We start from the raw sequence: 19,578 nt of genomic DNA, 5'->3' as shown, positions 1-19,578 counted from the left end.
ATAGGTTCGAGTCCACTATGACTCCTAAATCCTTCTCATAAGGTGTACTTTGATGGTGTACAACCTAACATTTTGTAACCAGTGAACATGCTGTACATCTGTTTAACCACTTTGCTTTTGGAACATTATTTAATTTATATTTAATCTTTGCTAAAATACCACTACTCTTATTTTACTATTTACATTTTCAATGGTAGCAACATTTTTGAGCAAAAAATTGGAAAACTGTGAATCATGAGAAGTTAGATGTTATTATGTGGTATGGCCAGTTTAGGCCAGTTTTATATATTTTTTTTGTTTTTGGGTGACATCATGCTGAACTATTTTGTTTAAGTTTTAGATATCTTAGTAATGTTACTTAATTTATTAGTTACTTTTTCTATTTTTATGTGTCATCATTTTGTTTGCTATTTTCCAGTGGGTGCCACCATTTTTTTGATTGCCTGGGTTCTGTCAGACAGTTTATAGGAAAGACAGTCCATTAATAGTCATGTTGTTGGTGAGCTGTTATATCATCACATTTCCACTGTAAAAAAACTTCCCTTGTTATGAACCGATTTTATGTTTGAATTTTCTGAGAGGTTCCCTGCAATCTGTTTGTGGTTTTCTATCTATGTGCATAGCTATTAATGGCTCCTTTTATTTATGGTTGGCAGGGTGTTGCTACTCAAGGATTGCTGGGATGTGTGACATGTGTCATCGGTTATAGCATAAAGGTCATATCGTGCAATTTATCTGACTTGTATGGATATAAGAAAACTCATTAATGTGTGCATTTCTTCTCACTTTCATCTTATCATTACAGAACCTTTCTGCTGTGATTCAGTTAGGTTTGACTTTTGGCTTTTTTAGTCCTTTTTATCTAATTATTCTACCTCCTTTTACTGATGTATAATATATCTGAATTTAAATCAAAAAAGTAGTCATAGTAGTAAGGGAAAGGATAACTTGTTACATTTACATATATTTGATTACAGATTATTTTTGTCTGAGTTTGGTTTTAGTTTTTCTATTTTAATTTTCCAGTATATCCACCACCATGACCAGACTCTGGAAACTAAAGACTACCCCATAGTGAATTCAAATCCTTGTGTTGCGCTGCCCACTGTGAGAAAATACTCCAACAGTTTCAGACTTAAACAGTTTACTGTATAATCAATAGTGTTGATCAGCGAATTCTGCCAAAGTGTTATTCTAATTTGCTTTGCTTGTGTTCGCCCTTGTTCGTCGATTTATTTAGTGATAATTTTGCTGGTGTGAAAAGATCAGACTTGACACACTTAAAAAGGTTTGGGGCAGCCACCCGTATATTATCCGTGGCTGCAATGGGCTTTGAGAATAAGACAGTAGTGTCTTCGATGGAGTCCAAACAGGAACTGATGAATAATGGTTAAGATGGCGGCTTTAAATGCCAAGACCGGAAGTGATCTCCTTCTGACGTCGTAACCAGGAGTGATGTTCTTCTAGGTGCCGGAACCGGAATTGACGTCTTTAGGGATGAGTCAGACAGGTTTTTCCGTTTTTGGTCTGTAGAGGTAACAGAAGAAGGTTTAGTGCATGGCACCTGGAGTGGAATTCCCCTCACTTGGTCGATACAGCTTCCTCCTACTCGCACATGTGTGACACCGGTTTAGGAGAACTTTTTTCCCTAGCACCCCATAATGCTTTGCGAGGCCACTACAGCATCCCCTGGATCTCTAACAGCCAACATTGGATGGGACGACCTGCCGGGTATATAATGCTGATCATTTGCATTACAGACTCTTTAGGATTTAGTTAGTGGTAGAGCAGATAAGTAAATAATGCAGGTTATTAATTTTATTTTTATGAAATGCAGCATAAATAACGAGTTATCTCTGCTTGTCACCAAGTGTGCAGGTCGATTTTCAACTTCCACGTCACTATAAGAGAAGGAGGTACGTGCCCTATGCATGAATAATTAGCCACACGCCAATAAAAAATAAATCTTGATGGTGCCTGATGTCCCCCCTCTGGACTCTATGGAATAATAATAACAAAAGATTTATTACTATTTACAAGACGTTTCTATATTTTTGATAGAAGAAATAATGCAAAGCATCAGAACAGACAGTTTGAGAGCTTTAAGTGCGACTTCAAAAAAACAGAATGAGCCAGCGGCTTTAATCATGACACGCCACTTTGAATTTTCTATCTTTAAAAGACCTACATTTTTTATGACTTTTGTCAACGATCTTGGCATTTCCGCTTTGTTTTGATGAAATATATGATTGCGCATCTTTGACTGCATTGTTTCTTCTTTGATCTCATGGAGGCAGTGCTTGGCAAAGTTGCCGCACAGCTCAGGTCACCTTTTTGGACACGATAATCGGTCCAGTATAGTTGACAGACATTTCCCTACCTCTCAGGAACACTTTAAAGATGATTGCACCATTATAATCCAGTCAAATCTAGTTCAGTTAGCCCTTCCCAATTGAATTCTTTGCATTTCACAGAGTTTGGCGATATTTGCAAACTCTTCCGTGATTTCTGAAGGATAAGCAAACACTGTGGAATTCACTCATAACTAATAATCAAGTTTCTATGAAATTAAGTTAAAATTTTAAAAATTTTTAAATCTGAAAGTGTTGAAAGGGCTGATGTAATTTTAGAACGTATTGCAAATTTTGGCTTCTCTTTGCGCCAATAAAAGATTTTCTCACTTGCAAAGAGGGTAACAATTCTATCTCCTGAGATTGGACATGAGCGAAGTTTGAATGATATCCACTTTCATTACATGGCTTTCCTTCTTCAATTTGGGTTTTCTTGTACCATTTACAGCAGTGTTTCTTAAATTATTTTTTCTCGTAACCCAGTTTTGCCTTCTTTATGTCTTCAAGACCCATAATTGGAGAATCACCACCATAGGTCCTAGCGAGACAATGCCATTTGTATAAACTGCCTGCAATGGCTTGTCGTGAGACATTCCACAAACCGTAGGTGACTCTTTCCAATTGAGTACGACTCTGTGCTACCCAAATTCAGACAACATACAACCCACAGTTTTAGAACCTATAATCTAAAGAAACACTGTTAAGTTACAGGCTTTGGAGTGAATGTGCACATGACCTTGTGTCATGAAGACTCAAGCCCAGTGGATGCTCTACTTCCAACAATGCTGATCAACAAAATGGGATTTAAAAATAAATGGTTAATGGTAAGATTAGGGTAGCATGGTGGTGTAGTGGGTAGCGCTACTGCCTTGCAGTTAGGAGACCCGGGTTCGCTTCCCGGGTCCACCCTGCGTGGAGTTTGCATGTTCTCCCGTGTCTGCATGGGTTTCCTCCCACAGTCCAAAGACATGCAGGTTAGGTGCATTGGCGATCCTAAATTGTCTCTAGTGTGTGCTTGGTGTGTGTGTGTGTGTGTGTGTGTGCACCCTGCGGTGGGCTGGTTTGTTCCTGCCTTGCGCCCTGTGTTGGCTGGGATTGGCTCCAGCAGACCCCCGTGACCCTGTAGTTAGGATATAGCAGGTTGGATAATGGATGGATACTAAGATTATTTTAAATTCCTATAATGTACACATTATAACAATAATTTATTTAAAATCTGAATGCCTTTACCTGGTGCCAGGATCAGCGACTAAAACATCATCTTGCAGTAAGTTGATGGCGGTTTGGGTCTTGCCTTTCCAAAGCAAATTGGTCGCTCTCAGTCGTCTGGGAAGGCCTTTATAACAGAAGTTAAACAAACCCATAAGTTAAAGATAAATTGCAACAATATAAACATCTAAGCAGATTATCATGGGCAGATATCGTCTGTAATGTGTGGTCGAGAATGTAAATCATTGCTTGTAATAAAGCAAATGTAGAGTATTGACAGCCACTGAGTTTCCACAGGGAGGAGAGTAAAACATGAACTAAGCCCTGAATAGATTGTACATTTTAGGGATTCTTTGAAGGTACCTTTAAATAGAGCGGAGGTACTGTGTATTGATTGATTTCTCGACTAGTAGACAGATTGATAGATTAAGTTCTACCTCAACTTCCAGATCAAATGTATGTATTCAGGACAAGGATAACTTTCCACTCAAGTAAGTGAGCATGACTCTTGAATACCACACTGCCTGAACCCCCTCCAACTAGGTTGACCAGGAACTATCACATGTTGCTAGTTAGCCTGATATAAATGTTAAAGAGCTGGAAAAAATATGTGAAGAGGTGAAGAATATTAAATACATAAAGCAACAAAGCAAAACCAAAGAAATTTGACCTAAAGAAGCCATTTAGAAATGAAAAGGGATAACGTTTGCTTTGCCATATCACTGATAAATGTATTGAGATCTGTGGTATTTTGATGTTGTGGATATGAAATAGATAGATAGATAGATAGATAGATAGATAGATAGATAGATAGATAGATAGATAGATAGATAGATAGATAGATAGATAGATAGATAGATAGATATGAAATGCACTATATAATAGATAGATAGATAGATAGATAGATAGATAGATAGATAGATAGATAGATATTCACTCTCTGGCTGAGGCGAACTGACCCATTTCATGCTAGTCCCATGAATATTTCAGCTGCCACAATATTGCAATTATTCAATATAACTGGGGAGACTCCTCAGAGCAGTGCTCTCTGGCTGCACCCAAAGACCCTTATCAGGGCTGATCTCCAGAACTGTAACTCCCATGCCGCCTTATAGGTGTCCAAACTGGAACCATACCAGAGGAACACTGCCACCTAGTGCACTGGGGAAACACCTTGAGAGGCAGTCTGTCTTTGTCCATCTATTATCACAGCCCAACAACTGAGGCAGGAAACTGCACCGTTCCTGGTCAGAATGTCCATCCAGCCATATTGTCTTTCCAAGGCGGCCTTCATTTCCAGACTGTGAGAGGCAGACTCCTTGTTCAGGAGGCTCGTCCAACTCAGTTGTCCATCATAATCCATCTACGTCTCCCAAGTGGTTAAGGGGATCCTTTCCAAACAAGCTTTTCATTCACAAGAGACAGATAGATGGTATTAAATGTTACTGGAGTACATGTTATTCCTTTAAGGTTTGGTTGTGGTTTTCATTTACACAAGAATGTCATCAGTCAGAGTCTTTCTGCACAAATAACATTACTAGTTATAAAGAAGCCATCTTTTTTAAGTTGCTTACATTCAATATTTTAGAATCAGGGTTATCCCTTTACTGTCATTAATTTAGTTTAGGGCACTTCCTCAAACAATCAATACTGATTTTATAATCCAGCATAAAATACATTCATGTGCATGAAAATATGAAACACTTCAGAAATGCAATGCTTTTAACAAAATGAAATCCCAAAGGTTTGCAGCACATACATAACACACGTGTGCACATGCATATACATGGATGGAGATATGGTCATGTGTATACACACATACTGTTAAATCTCTCACAATCTTTACATCGATCAGCCACAACATTAAAACCAGTGACAGATGATGTGAATAGCATTGATTGTCTCGTTACAACGGCACGTGTCAAAATGGTGGGATATATTAGGCCATACGTGAACACTCAGTTCTTGAAAGTGATATATTGGAAGCAGGAATAATGGGCAAAGGTAAGGATCTGAGTGACTTTGACAAGAGCCATATTGTGTTGGCTAGTCAGTTGGGTTAAAGCATCTCCAAAAATGACAGGTCTTGTGGGGTGTTTCTGGTAAGCAGTGGTTAGTACCTGCCAAAAGTGGTCCAAGGAAAGAAAACAACTGAAGCAGCAACAGGGTCACTTACCCAAGGCTCGTTGATATGTGTGAGGAGTGGAGGCTAGCTAGTCTGGTCCAGTCCAACAGAAGAGCTACTGTAGCACAAATTGCTGAAAAGCTTAATGCTGACTATGGGAGAAAGGGGTCAGTACTCACAGTGCCTCGCAGCTTGCTGTGCATGACTAGTTAGAGTGCTCATGTTGACCCCTGTCTGTCGCCAAAAGCAACTACAATGGGTACATAAGCATCAGAACTGGACCATGGATCAATGGAACAAGGTGGCCTTGTCTGATGAATCACATTTTCTTTTAGATCTTGTGGATTGCCAGGAGCGTGTCCGTTATTTACCTGGGGAAGAGATGGCAGTAGGATGCACTATGTGAAGAAGACAAGTTGACAGAGGCAGTGGGGTACTCTGGACAATGATAAGGATGGATAACCATAGGTGCTCAGACCATTCTGGCATCATTGGCTATAAGGAAGGAACTAAATCTAGAGACATCTCAAGGGGAGCTCATTCTCAGTAATCAGCACATCACTAGGAAGTCTCCAGAGAAAATCTCTCAGAAGCATAAGGACAGTGGTTACACCAGGGTTTGAACACAGGACTCCAGGTCTGTAAAGTAGTAGTGCTATCTACAAAGTCATGTTGTTTTTATTATTGGTAATGTTACCATTTTCACTACTATTACTATTTGTGGAGTTCATTAATTCACATTGTTATTGACAGTTACCATAAGAATCCTTTTAGCATTCAGTTCTCTTTCTGTGAGTCAGCTCATTGAATGCAATCAAATCATTGCATGCAAATTTGAAAGATTTTACATTTTAATATTCCCAGGATTTACATATCTCACATCTTTGTCTAATCTTGTATAATATAGCAAATTAAACCATCTTGTGTTTATTTTTCAAACATAAGTACTTCATTAATTTTACATTGTGCTGTAAAAACCATCCTGTAGCTAAGAAGTTGTTCATTGTACTGATAAGAAGGATATGGGAAAGAATGGAACTTACAGTGAAATGTAAGAAGTGGGCAGTCTGCCCTTGTGGCAAAGATATGAACTGCCCAGAAGAGGGCTGGTGATTTAATCCTTACCACTGACTCAACAGACAACACTGAAACTACAGTATATGTTTTACCAAAGTAGGGTTCTAGAGTGACCCTATTCTCATATTGTTTCCAGAATTTGTTATGGGTTGGCCTACTCGTGCACCCTAAACTGAAACACAGTCACTCTTATACTGACACAGACCCTCGCCACTTAAGCACCATCAAGGAGCGATACCTGAACAGCCTATCACTCATACGTACTCCACAAAGGGACTCACTAGCTTTGGTGTGAACAACATACAATCACCAACATACATGAAGGCTTATGCACGCTCTGTTTTAAAATGTTTTTGCTCAATCTGCTAAACACTGTGGGCAAGAAGGAAGCAATCCTCCCACACCAAGTGCAACATAACTATTTACACACACACAGAGGCACACAAACTGGCACACACTCAATCTACTTGAGAACTGATTATGAGTGATACCCACACTGCCAGTCACTCTTCAGTACTCCAAATATGGACTCACTAGCATTAGCATGAACAATACACTGGTATCCCAAAGACACATGGATTCCAATACACCTTATGGTGGATTGTCTCCTTCAGCCTGCTAACCCCATAAGTAAAAACAAATGGCAACCTCCCTTACACTTGGGCCCCAATAACCACTTAATACACAGACACATAGTCATCAAAACAACATTCACAAGCAGGCTGTAAATCACGGTTACCCCAAAATCCTGCCGATTACGCCAAGTGTTTTGTCGTGGTTGGGTTCTAAATTTCTCACCTTTATGTTTTTATGATGTAGACATGATCTAATCGCCCAAAATCACCCCCAAATCCCTGTATATTCCTTATATATTAAACTACCTTTCATATCTATGAACTTAGGCAACAAGATAGAGTACCAGAACAGGCAGAAGAAAAATTTAGACATGTATTTATGTATTACAGATAGCATGTTTTGATCTTAAGATATTATAACTGGTGCCATAAGCAAAAGTAAATAGGTTGTGGCTTTTCAAACCATACAACCTGATAGTCCTAACTGTGTAGCTTCAGGTGGTGCATAAACTTGTACTTACTCTCAACTCTCCTGGGTCAGTTCATCTCTGGTCAGGTCATCTAGTCTGCTCTCTTCTTAGCCAGCTTACTCTCTGACTTTATATAGCATTTTTCCTTAGTGGCCTGTTACTGTCACATTTGCTGGGCTTATAAATCTAAAGTTTGTTTAGACTTCTTAAAGCTTTCTTCCTGGAGGGAGTGGTTCAAAGAAGTGTCCCTGGCCCACTCTCTTAATTCTTCCCTTTATAAAATGTTTTTGTCTTATCTGGTAAATCCTAAATGTCCCAAAGCAAGGACTGGCTAATAGAGCTTCCTTGCAATTAAAGATTAGACATTGACATTCCTGCCAGTGTAAACATTTTGAAATATGGTAATGTTGGTAATTAGTAATAATATATATAATATAAAATGGTCTTAACCTATACATAAAAATATTATCAACATATGAATACCATTACACTATTATTATCTGCCAATGTTTCACTTGAAAACATCTGGAACAATTGGATTTGTAAGTCTCTTTCGATCAACTCCTCACTTAAATGCATTCAAGGTATTCATAACAACTATCCTGATAATGCACAGGACACTTTTAAATCAAATTGAAGCATCTATTTGTTTAACATTTTGGAAAATCTACAAAAAATGATTTTCTCAGTAGTGAATATTGAGCCCTCCCTGTTAACAGACTAGCCTTTGTTTCACAGGTCTAATGAGAGAAACAGGACTGACTTGACTAAGGTCAGCACCATTTCTGTTGGCTTTTTAAGTCAGTGTGGGATCTTAGGATGAAACTGACACATAATGAGGCCTGGCAATTTCTCCTAATTGGGAACTGTCAGTGGGTCTTTAGATATGTTACAATTTCTTTTTTCTGTTTCTGTGGGGTCTGAATATATCACAACTGAAGCTGAGTGATTATTGAGTTTCCTATTGTGTCAGTCTGGCCTGCGATTAATAAAATTGTAGGAGACAGGAACATCAGAGAGGGTGAAATGGTCAGGTTTATCTCATTAGTTGCAGACATAAAGCACAAACCACTGGGATCGAACAAGAAATTTCTAAACAGAGCTTTCCTATTCTCAATAAAATATTCCCCTTCATCATACAAGATGTAGCGTATGGTAGAATATAAAGAACACATTGATATATACTTTTACATATAATGGAATCTCAAGCGGCACGGTGGCGTGGTGGGTAGCACTGCTACCTCGCAGTTAGGAGACCCGGGTTCTCTTCCCTGCGTGGAGTTTGCATTTTCTCCCCGTGTCTGCGTGGGTTTCCTCCGGGTGCTCCGGTTTCCTCCCACAGTCCAAAGACATGCAGGTTAGGTGCATTGCCGATCCTAAACTGTCCCCTGCGTGTGTGTGTGTATGTGCATGCCCTGCAGTGGGCTGGCTCCCTGCCCGGGGTTTGTTTCCTGCCTTGCGCCCTGTGTTGGCTGGGATTGGCTCCAGCAGACCCCCGTGACCTTGCAGTTAGGATATAGTGGGTTGGATACTGGATGGACTGGATGGATTCTCACAAGCAATTCTCAAACCTAAAGAAAGCTAAACATATATCAACAAGAACTGATTTATTACTGGGAAGGTTAAAATACAAAATGCAACAGAAAAGGGGAAACGATAAAAACAACCTAACTCCCTGGTTCTACCTATACATGAGGTGCCTCTCACTAACACATGGAGTGGCTGGTCACCTTTCCCAGAAATATTAAACATAAAAACTCCTTCAACACACTTCATCGCCAATCACCGACATCTTCTCCACACCTTGGTTTTGATTTCCTCCTGCCAGTTGAGCTCTTACTAAATGCTCAGCTCTTGACTCCAAGCTGAAAGGCTATATGGCTAAAAAGACCTTTTAATCCTCAGCTAGGGCTACTTCAGGGTGTCCCTGTCATATTTTTAAGGCTCCAGATGACATTTTGAAGTCCAGGGATCAGAACTCTCTCAAAGGAATTAATGTTGCTGCACTTGTGTACAACCCCTAGATAAACAAACTGGCGATCCCCAGTATTGCATGGGGGTCCCATGGTTCCTTTTAGTGAACGGAGGGAATTCCAAACAATTAATGGAAGCTCAAATTGTTTTCCCCTACTTGATTCAGATATCTGTCTTATAGCACACCACGTTGGTCACAGCCAGTGTCACTACCTGAGTTCTCTTTACATTATACTATACACCAGTTCTGGGGACCCCATGTGGCTGATGCAGGGTGTTCTTCCAGTCAACTTCTGTTTTTAATTGGACATCTAAGCCTAATTAAGTAGGCTGTTATTTACCAGTCTGTAAGTTTTGGGTTCAAAGTAGAAGCTATAAAACTAAGTTTTATCAATTTTTATTAGAATTTACCAAATATTTAGCTGTTACATAAAAACACTTTACTTTTTTTTTACTTAGTTTTAAGATTTTCATCAGCATCAAAATTTTAATTTTGCTTTCCCAGGTTTTGACGATGTGGGTTCTTCTTCATGCTCCCCGACCCCTGGCTTTGTGCAGCTCCTCCAGACCGAGGCTTAGGTTCCCCAGTGACCAGGGCGCTCACACTGGGGCTTCAACTTTCCAAGACTCTGACTCCTGCTGCCTGTTGTGGCCTTATGCAGCGAGCCAAACATCTTTTGGTCTCTCCTGCTCCTCTTAAGCACTCAGGAGGAGTGACCACTTCTTTCTGCCCCGAGTGTCGGGGGCTCTTCTCCCTGCTTCCTGTTGTTATTATAGTGAGCCTGCTCACGCACTGACTCCTTTGCCTCCTGCCTTATTTTCCCTTAACCTCTGCTCTTTTCTTTGAGTTTCTTTTTTCTCCCCTTAACCTCCATTATTCTTTCTTTCTTTCTCTTTCTTTCTTTCTTTCTTTTGTTTTATCTTTCTTTCTCCTCCGCACTCACACTTCTTCTATTTATAATAGGGATGTGGCACAGGTGAGGCGAGTAGAGCAAACAAATTAAACTGAAATGAACTAAAACATTTAATTTACATATATTTTTATTGATGGCTTGCTTAAAAGTAAATAATCTATAAGTACTAACATCAATGAAGTGTGACAAGAAGAGTTCCCACAAACCTTCATTTGAAAGCAGAGGATTCCCATGTGGAGTGGCCTGCACGTTATGGAGCAGACAGTACTAGACCCTCTGAGGGCAGTCCTTCAGCTCAGCATTGAAGCTCAGAAATGCAAAGGATGCCTGGGGTTGAGATTGGTATATGGGGTTTAACGCCTACTCCATGCTAAAGGCCCAATACTTTTAGAGTTTTGAACAAATTGGAGCAGAAGTAGAGAAAGTAGAGAGTGATCAGTTTGGTCCTTGTGGCTCTCTCGTATTTCGGACAGTGTTTGTGCCACCCTTTGTCATGGTTAGGGGCCAGATTCTCTTTGATTAGATCTAGACCTGTTGCACAGATAATATTTGCTCTTCTGGTTGTTTCCGTGTTACCCACCAAATCCCCTCATTGGCCATGATAGGAATTCATTCAGTCTCACTTGTTCACAAATTAAATAGAAAAGATCAGAAGATGAGATGTAGGCAGAATAATGAGCCAAATGTCAGTCTCCAAAAGTCAATTCTATCTTTCACCAAAGTTCTAAGAGTAACAATAATCATAGTCAACATTTCATAGAAAGAAGTTTCTTTAACGGTAAGTCTTAAATGAAAAGCAAAAGCACACGTAAATAAGTTTTGTTTACATCCACAATCTTGGATAATCAGGATGTGCACACTGCAAGCCATTTAAAACATCAGGTAGATTCTCTGGGAATCAAAGCCATTATCCATCCATTCTGAGCATTTAGTAAGAGCTCAACTGGCAGGAGGAAATCAAAACCAAGGTGTGGAGAAGATGTCGGTGATTGGCGATGAAGTGTGTTGAAGGAGTTTTTATGTTTAATATTTCTGGGAAAGGTGACCAGCCACTCCATGTGTTAGTGAGAGGCACCTCATGTATAGGTAGAACCAGGGAGTTAGGTTGTTTTTATCGTTTCCCCTTTTCTGTTGCATTTTGTATTTTAACCTTCCCAGTAATAAATCAGTTCTTGTTGATATATGTTTAGCTTTCTTTAGGTTTGAGAATTGCTTGTGAGAATCCATCCATTTTCCAACCCGCTGAATTCAAACACAGGGTCACGGGGGTCTGATGGAGCCAATCCCAGCCAACACAGGGCAGGAACCAATCCTGGGTAGGGTGCCAACCCACCACAGGACACACACAAACACACACTAGGGCCAATTTAGAATCGCCAATCCACCTAACCTGCATGTCTTTGGAAGGAAACCCACACAGGCACAGGGAGAACATGCAAACTCCATGCAGGGAGGACACAGGAAGCGAACCCAGGTCTCCTAACTGCGAGGCAGCAGCGATACCACTGCGCCACCATGCCGCCCCCAAAGCCATTGTATATGTAAAAATTACAAAACATTCAGTGGGTTCATTCATGGTAAACAATCATGGCATTCTGGTAGAAGGTCAAAGTCTTTATAAACACTTAAAAAAAAGTCACAGTAATAAATTCCCCAAATAAAAAAAAAAACCCTTAAGGAAGGAAATAAGGTCTAGAACAGTGGTCTCAAACTCCAGTCCTGGAGGGCCACAGTGCCTGCAGGTTTTCATTCTAACCCTTTTCTTAATTGGTGACCAGTTTTTGTTGCTAATTAACTCTTCTTCTTTTCATTTTAACTGACTTATTTTTTAAGATTTGTTCTCCTGAATTTCTTCACCGTTCCTCTGAATTGCTTCATTTCTTTTCTTAAACAGCACCCAAACAGAAATGAAATGTGAATCGAGTGAACCAATAAAAGACCAACTAAGTCAGGGCCTCAAACTCCAACCAATTTCACTTTAATCAATTGCTTAATTATGCGTCGGTTCTTGTTGTTAATTAAACCAGTTCTTTAATTCCATGGATTGTTGCTGCTCTCATGGTACAATAGCAGACATTTCCAAAATTGTAGATTTTCTCTTTTATAAGACCACTGTTCAAATGTTTTGGGGACCTGAGCAGATCAATGTTTTTGAGACCCTCATCTTTTTTTATTTTCAGATTAGTATGATGGGCACAGTTTGCTGGTCCTGTTTTTTTCTCATTATTGTGTAGCTGCTAATTAAGGTAAAAGAAACAATTAAGAGGTCTGAGTCTTCAAGAGCAAGTCAAATATAATTAATTCAAAAGAAGTTAATTAGCAGCTAAAGATTATTGAGATGGTAGTATTCAAGTACAAAAGTCTTAAAAAAGGTATGTAAAAATATCTACAGTTATTGACTGCACAGTTTTATTTTAGTCTTGAATTTATAAGTGATGTCACATGTTGTTGTTATGTGAGATTTTGCATTTAACTTGATAAATATTTTGTACGTCTTTATTTGTAATTTAGGCAAAGCAATGTAATTTAGTGTTTACCAAAGCCCCCCTTTTACGACTGAGTCTATTTGTAATTTTACGACAGGATTTGGGAGATGTGTCTTAAACCAGGTTGGTGAGTGTTTCTTTGCTAAAGTCTTTCTCTCATCCCCCACACAAAGCCAGGTTAGTTTAACATATGGTCTTGGTTTTGTAGGTATTAAGATGTACTATTTCCCCCCATTGGTCTGAGATATGGCTGTTTGGAATTGGCTTGTCTCAGAGGCCTTTAAGTACCATGATGTCCTATTGGCTGTAGGGGTTGGACAGAAAACCTATAAATTTGCTTGCTCAACCACATTCTCTCTCTCTCTTGCTAACCTGCAATGATGTAGAAGTATCTTTCTCTTGCTAACAACTGAAGAAGACCATCACACCATGAACTGAAGACAACACAATGAAGAGCACAGCTTCAGCCATTTTGAACAGACATGTGGCTAAAAGCTGAGCACCAATGATGCCTTAACTAGAGACATTAAGTAACTGCAAGTCTGTGTGCCACCTGAATTACACATCACCATTTTATCAGGTTGTATGGTTGCCAATATTCAAATGTACTTTGCATTTTGTTATTATTTATGAATATTATCAGTAATACATTATTTTATGTGTAACTTACCTCCTGCTTGTCTTTTTACGACATCTAATTGCCTAAGGTTATATATATATATATATATATATATATATATATATATATATATATATATATATATATATATATATATATATATATATATATAGAAGGGAAGTTGGGGATAAGGCATATACAATAATACCTTATAAACAGTGGTAAGTCTTTGAGATTAGGCATTCTAAGGCTACATATTAATAATACAATAGGGGAAACTAGAGCAAAATATATTACTCTACCAAGATAAAACACACGGTATAGTCAAATCACAAATACTTGAGTTATAAATGGCAAAACAGTAAATCCACAAACAAAGCTACCTGTTATAATCTTAGAAAGCTAACAGTGTTTTACTTTTCCTAAGAGGTGACCCCACTGACCCCACCTCAATGTCATAACAGATTGGTTTTAATAATACTTTTCCTTTGCTCACACACATAACAATGCAGGGCATTCCTCACAGTCATAGTGGGTTTTGACTTTGGAAGCTTCAGAATTTATAGAATAATCATGTAGAACAGCCAGTCTTTATGACTTATATGACTGGATCTCTGTAGTATCCCTTTTAGCTTTCCACTATTTTTAATGAAGATTTTGTTTTGGTTTTGCTCTGTATAACGGTGGAACACCATGGTAGTCCTATCTCAGAATATAAAGTGACTTCAGAATGTAGTCAGACCCCTCTTCTTTTTTTTACATTTTATTATGTTGTAGCCTTGAGCAAAAATCATTTACATTTATAAAGCAACATTCAACACCCAACAAGCTTCACACACCTGGATATGAGGACTTTCTGCCATTGTTCTCTGCAGATCCTCTTAACCTCTTTCAGGTTGGATGGAGACAACCAGCAGACAGCTATTTTCTGGTCTCTCCAGAGATGTTTGATTGTGTTAAATTCCAGGCCCTGGGTAGGCAACCAAAGGACATACCTAGAGTTGTGTCTAAGCCACTCCCTGGCTGTCTTTCCATTGTGCTTAAGGTCATTATCCTGTTAGAAGCTGAACCTTCAGCTCAGTCTGAGGTCCAGAATTTTCCATGCCGGTAAAACACAAGCCCACAGCATGATGCTACTACCCCTGTGTTTCACGCTGGAATGGTATTGAGCAGGTGATGAGAGGTGTCTGGTTTTCTGCAGATGTAATGCTTAGAACTGATGCTAAACAGTTCGGTCTTGATTTCATCACACCAGAGCCCAGATCTAAATGGTAGTGCAGTAATGATTGTCCTTCTTGAAGTTTCTCCCACCTCCACACAGTTTCTCTAGAGCTCATCCACAGTGACCATCGGGTTCTTGGTCAATTCTCTTACCAAGACCCTTTTCTACCAATTTCTCAGTTTGGCTGGGCAGCCAACTCTACGAAGTAAAGTGATTGGTCTAAATATTATCAATGAAGAGTTATGGAGGCCTTCAATGCTGCAATTCTCCAGACTTGTGCTTTAACACAATGCTGTCTCCGAGCTCTGCAGGCACTTCCTTCATGTTCAGGACTTGGTTTTGGTTTAATACTCATTGTTAACTGTGGGGCCTTCTACAGACAGCTATGTGTGCCTTTCCTGTTCACTTCCAGTCCACTGAACTGATCACAGGTGGACTCCAAACAAGCTGCAGAAACATCTCAATGATCAGGAGTATGGGATTCACCTGAGATGAAGTAAAAGTTCTATAGCAAAGAGTCGGTATACTTATATAATTGTGATAATTCAGTTTTTTATTTTTAACCGATTTTCAAAAATCCTGTTTTTGTCCTATCATTCTGGGGTATTGACCGTTGCTTCATAAGGGAAAACCAATTACATTTTTTTAGCATAAGGATACAATACAACACAGTGTGTAAAATGTGAAAGGGTCTCAGTACTTTCTGAAGTCACTGTATATATGTATGTATAAATACAGGAAAAGAGTGAGAGAGATGCCAGATGTAAAATCTTCCTTTCCTGAAAGTTTGTTCAGACAGGGGCTTCTATCTCCATACCTGAGAGCTGACTTGCCATTCGACGTAATGTGACAGAAGAGGATCGCACCGGCATTTCTGCACTGTCTAGAAAGATGAGGCCATCTGCAATGTACTTGTGCTCTGAGTCTTTGGACTTCCCCAGAGGATTCTTGATAGTGAAGTTCTCCGCATACTTCTCTAGAGGGTCGTCTAAAGATGTCACTTTGCCTTCTTCCCATAACCGATACAACATCAGAGTTGGGAAGATCTTGGACAGACTTGCAATCCTAGAAAACACCATAAAGAAAGAAATTCAAGAAGCATTTTCTGTGCCACCAAATTCCACTTACACAAAACGCTGTCCTAAGATATCTACCTCAAGCTATATTGACTGTAATTTGGCTTTGTATGACTGTTTTACTTTCTTGTATAGAGAAAATATAGGAATCGAGAAAAAATTCAACCTCGGGATTTTGATGAATCTTAACATTTTAAACCTGAGTCTAAAAAAAACCTTTTTGAAATGATGTCTGGCTGTGTGGCTATGTGTCTGTGTGTAAACACAATAACTCGAAAACACTTTGACCTCGGTCAATGAGATTTAAGGATTTTAAGGATCCTGGAAATTTATTGGCCACTTCTGCCAACCGGCAGTGGTACTTTATCTGAATACTTTTGTGAATTTTTCAAGTAAACTATGGTTATAATTACAGATAGATGATTCAAATTTTGTATAGATGTTTATAATGATAAAAAACAAACAGATATGAAATTTGAGGAAAATTACTCAGCTGGAAGTAGTTTTTATTTAAACAACCATCTGAAATTTTTGTATCATGGAAATATAAATGTGTACACAATATTACAAACTTTATTCAATATAATGCATATTCTTTCAATAAACATTATTAATTTTACTTTAATTTATACATCATCAGTTTAACAATAACATGTAAACATTAAACATGCCATGTTAATATAAAGATGAATGGCATCCCCATCCTGTTCCTGGTCATATATTTAATTTTATGATTATTTATTTTTAATTTCCACCATCATTATCATAATTAAATGTCAAAAAGTGCATTTTTACCTCTATCAATGTATTGCAACAAATTGTATATAATACTAACGCTTTTTCTATGTTTTTAGGTGACTATAGCTGTTTTTACTTTGCACGTAATCTAGATAATGCATATGTAATCATGGAAAAATTCCAACACTGTTTTTCGACCTCCTTAAGTGTGAAAATATTATTTTAATATAAAGTTTGATTATAAATAGAGAGAGATGATTGTGTATCGATATTATCAATTAGTTATGATGAGAAACAAAAAGATATGATATTTAAGAAATATTACACAACTGGAAGTGGTTCTGATGACTTTTCCTCTATCTCAGTGTACGAGAAATTTGAGGGGAGCCCACTCACGATTTTTTTGCAAATGTAACCTAAAATACCATTCTTAAACCGGCTTAATTCATTTAATAGACACTAAGCCAGGAGTCCATTATGGCAGTTCTCTGCCATAGATAAGAGAGATTCTGATTTAATGTCACACATTAATAGGCAGTTTGTCTTTTGATTTCATATAAAGCTGGTATCTTTTGCAGAGTGGTGGCTCTGAGGTAGGGATCTGAACTGGCAATCTCTGCTCTGTTGGGCCCTTCAACAAGGCCCTTAACCTGCAATTGCTCCGTCCTGGGGAAAAACCTGGAGGATGGTGGTAGCACTCCAGCCACCATAAAAAAACCTCACACTGTTCCACTACATCTGAACTTAGTGTGGTGCTGAGGTATCACCCGTTGCATGGCTGCTCTCTCTCTTTGCTGAGCTCCTCTTACATGCACTTTCCAAGTTATTCACAGACATGGAGGTGCCAGTTTATTCAAAGCTTGTAAAGATGAATGGTCTGAAGACACATCAAAGTTGATTGCACATGGTGTGTGCTGTTATACCCATATCTTATCACATCACTGGCTAATAAACGCGTGCCCCTTTAATGAGTGGCATCTCTAATGCAAAAAGCTGGGGTATCTGGTTTATTTTTCCAAGTGGACCACCTGGAGAGAATTTCTAATAATTGGAATAATTGGTTCCAACATCACAGATACGCATTAAGTTGAAAGACTGTAGATGCTGGAAATAAATTCAGAAAGATTTTAAAAATGGGACATAGACATGGACAGCTCTTTTCTTATAATTGGAAGTGGATGCTGGAGTCAGTGAATGAGCAAAGGATTGTTAATTTCAACCATCTAATTCTGTACATTTTAAAAGTGATTTTTTTATTTTATTTTATTTTTTTCAATTTTCTTTTATTGGCTACTGAATTTCCCTTGTCTTCTGGAATCTAAATTGGCCAAAGTGGTGTGAGAACCTGACAATGACCATGTGAGTCTAAGTGCTATGCTATGCAAGGTGTTTTTCCTCTATGCAGCAACTGAATGTCTGCATTAGCAACAAACTACAAAAAGAAAACCCTTAAAAAAGTTAAAGAGGTAATGTTTGGATGTATAGCCTTCATTGGGTGCGTAATAAACACTGTACATCTATAATGCTGTGTCTCTGAACCACAGCAGTGCAAACTGTGGTTGTGTAAGCATTTTCTGGTGAATCAACAAGTAATCATTGTTTTTAAACTATACACCAAAACACAAAATAAGAACATTAAAAGAAAAAGGAACAATCAGACAACTATTCTGGGATGTTCTTCAATGATAATGTTTGAGGCTCAAAGACTAAGCACCTGCAAGTGTTCACACACTTCCTTTTATTCCACAGAAAATCAGACAGATGGAAGTGCAGGAAAGTAAGATGCAGCTGTTACCTAGCAACAAGGCATACTGGGCAGTCTCAACCTGACAATCAGGAAATTGCTTTGGAATCTCTTATGTATGACTGGAAGTAGAGTGGAAGGACTTTTATTGTATGCTGATGTTAGAGACGTGCAACAGACTTTAGAAAAAAGGTAAACTCCAAAAGTAGCCAGACACCCCAATTTAGACAAATCCCCTCCTTGCAACACTTTATAATCAAATGCTTAAATTTTTTAGAATATATTTCATGTGCTGTTTTTGGAAGGATACACATCATCATTATTTCCTCTTGAATTGATATTTAGAGTATTGCAAAACACTGAAGGGTCCACGTTGGAATTTCAAGTGTCTTCATTGTGTAGACATGTCACTTACAAGATTAGGTTACAGGTTCTTATTACCAAACTAATTGAATGACCGAGATAGATAGATAGATATGAAAGACACTATATAATAGATAGATACATATGTGAAGCACTATATAGATAGATAGATAGATATGAAAGGCACAATATAATAGATAGATGGGAGGCAGCTAAAGGGCTGAGTGAAGGCAGTTCTGAGGCATGCCAGGATGTGGCAGAGTGCACTGATTCTTTTTCTCCCTTTTCTATAGACCATTCCCGGAAGATTCCATCTGGCTCTCTTGAAGTCACTTCCAGGACCGAGCCAATGGAAGCAGACCTTACTGGCTCCGGCCTCTGTGATTTCACGCCTGGGCTCGATCCAATGAATGAAGAACGTGGGCCCGATCCTTATGACCTCCCTACCTGTCTTCCCCTTTAAAAGCCTGCACTTTTCCCCTTTTCCCACAGTCTTGTTCTGGACTCAGTTGTATGCACTTCAAACCTTTGCCCCAAACCTTTATCTGTTTCTGTCTTGTTATTGTGACATTGGCGTAGCCGGCAGGATGGAAAAGTCCTGGAAGAGAAGGGGACAGGAGCTGCAACACATACAG

General features: G+C 38.8%; 1 protein-coding gene across 1 annotated transcript in view; it reads right to left on the bottom strand.

The window, feature by feature from the left end:
- Positions 1-19,578, bottom strand: part of lactbl1b (lactamase, beta-like 1b) — a 100,755-nt gene that overhangs the window by 1,982 nt on the left and 79,195 nt on the right. The window contains exons 5-6 of the mRNA XM_039754937.1: positions 15,840-16,087; positions 3,582-3,687 (exon numbers count right to left, since the gene is read on the bottom strand). Of these exons, the coding sequence (XP_039610871.1) occupies positions 3,582-3,687; positions 15,840-16,087 (354 nt within the window). The remainder of the gene's footprint in view (positions 1-3,581; positions 3,688-15,839; positions 16,088-19,578) is intronic.

The sequence above is a fragment of the Polypterus senegalus genome, chromosome 6 (assembly GCF_016835505.1).
Source record: "Polypterus senegalus isolate Bchr_013 chromosome 6, ASM1683550v1, whole genome shotgun sequence".
Classification (NCBI taxonomy): Eukaryota; Metazoa; Chordata; class Cladistia; order Polypteriformes; family Polypteridae; genus Polypterus; species Polypterus senegalus.
This window is presented reverse-complemented; position numbering and strand designations above follow the sequence as displayed.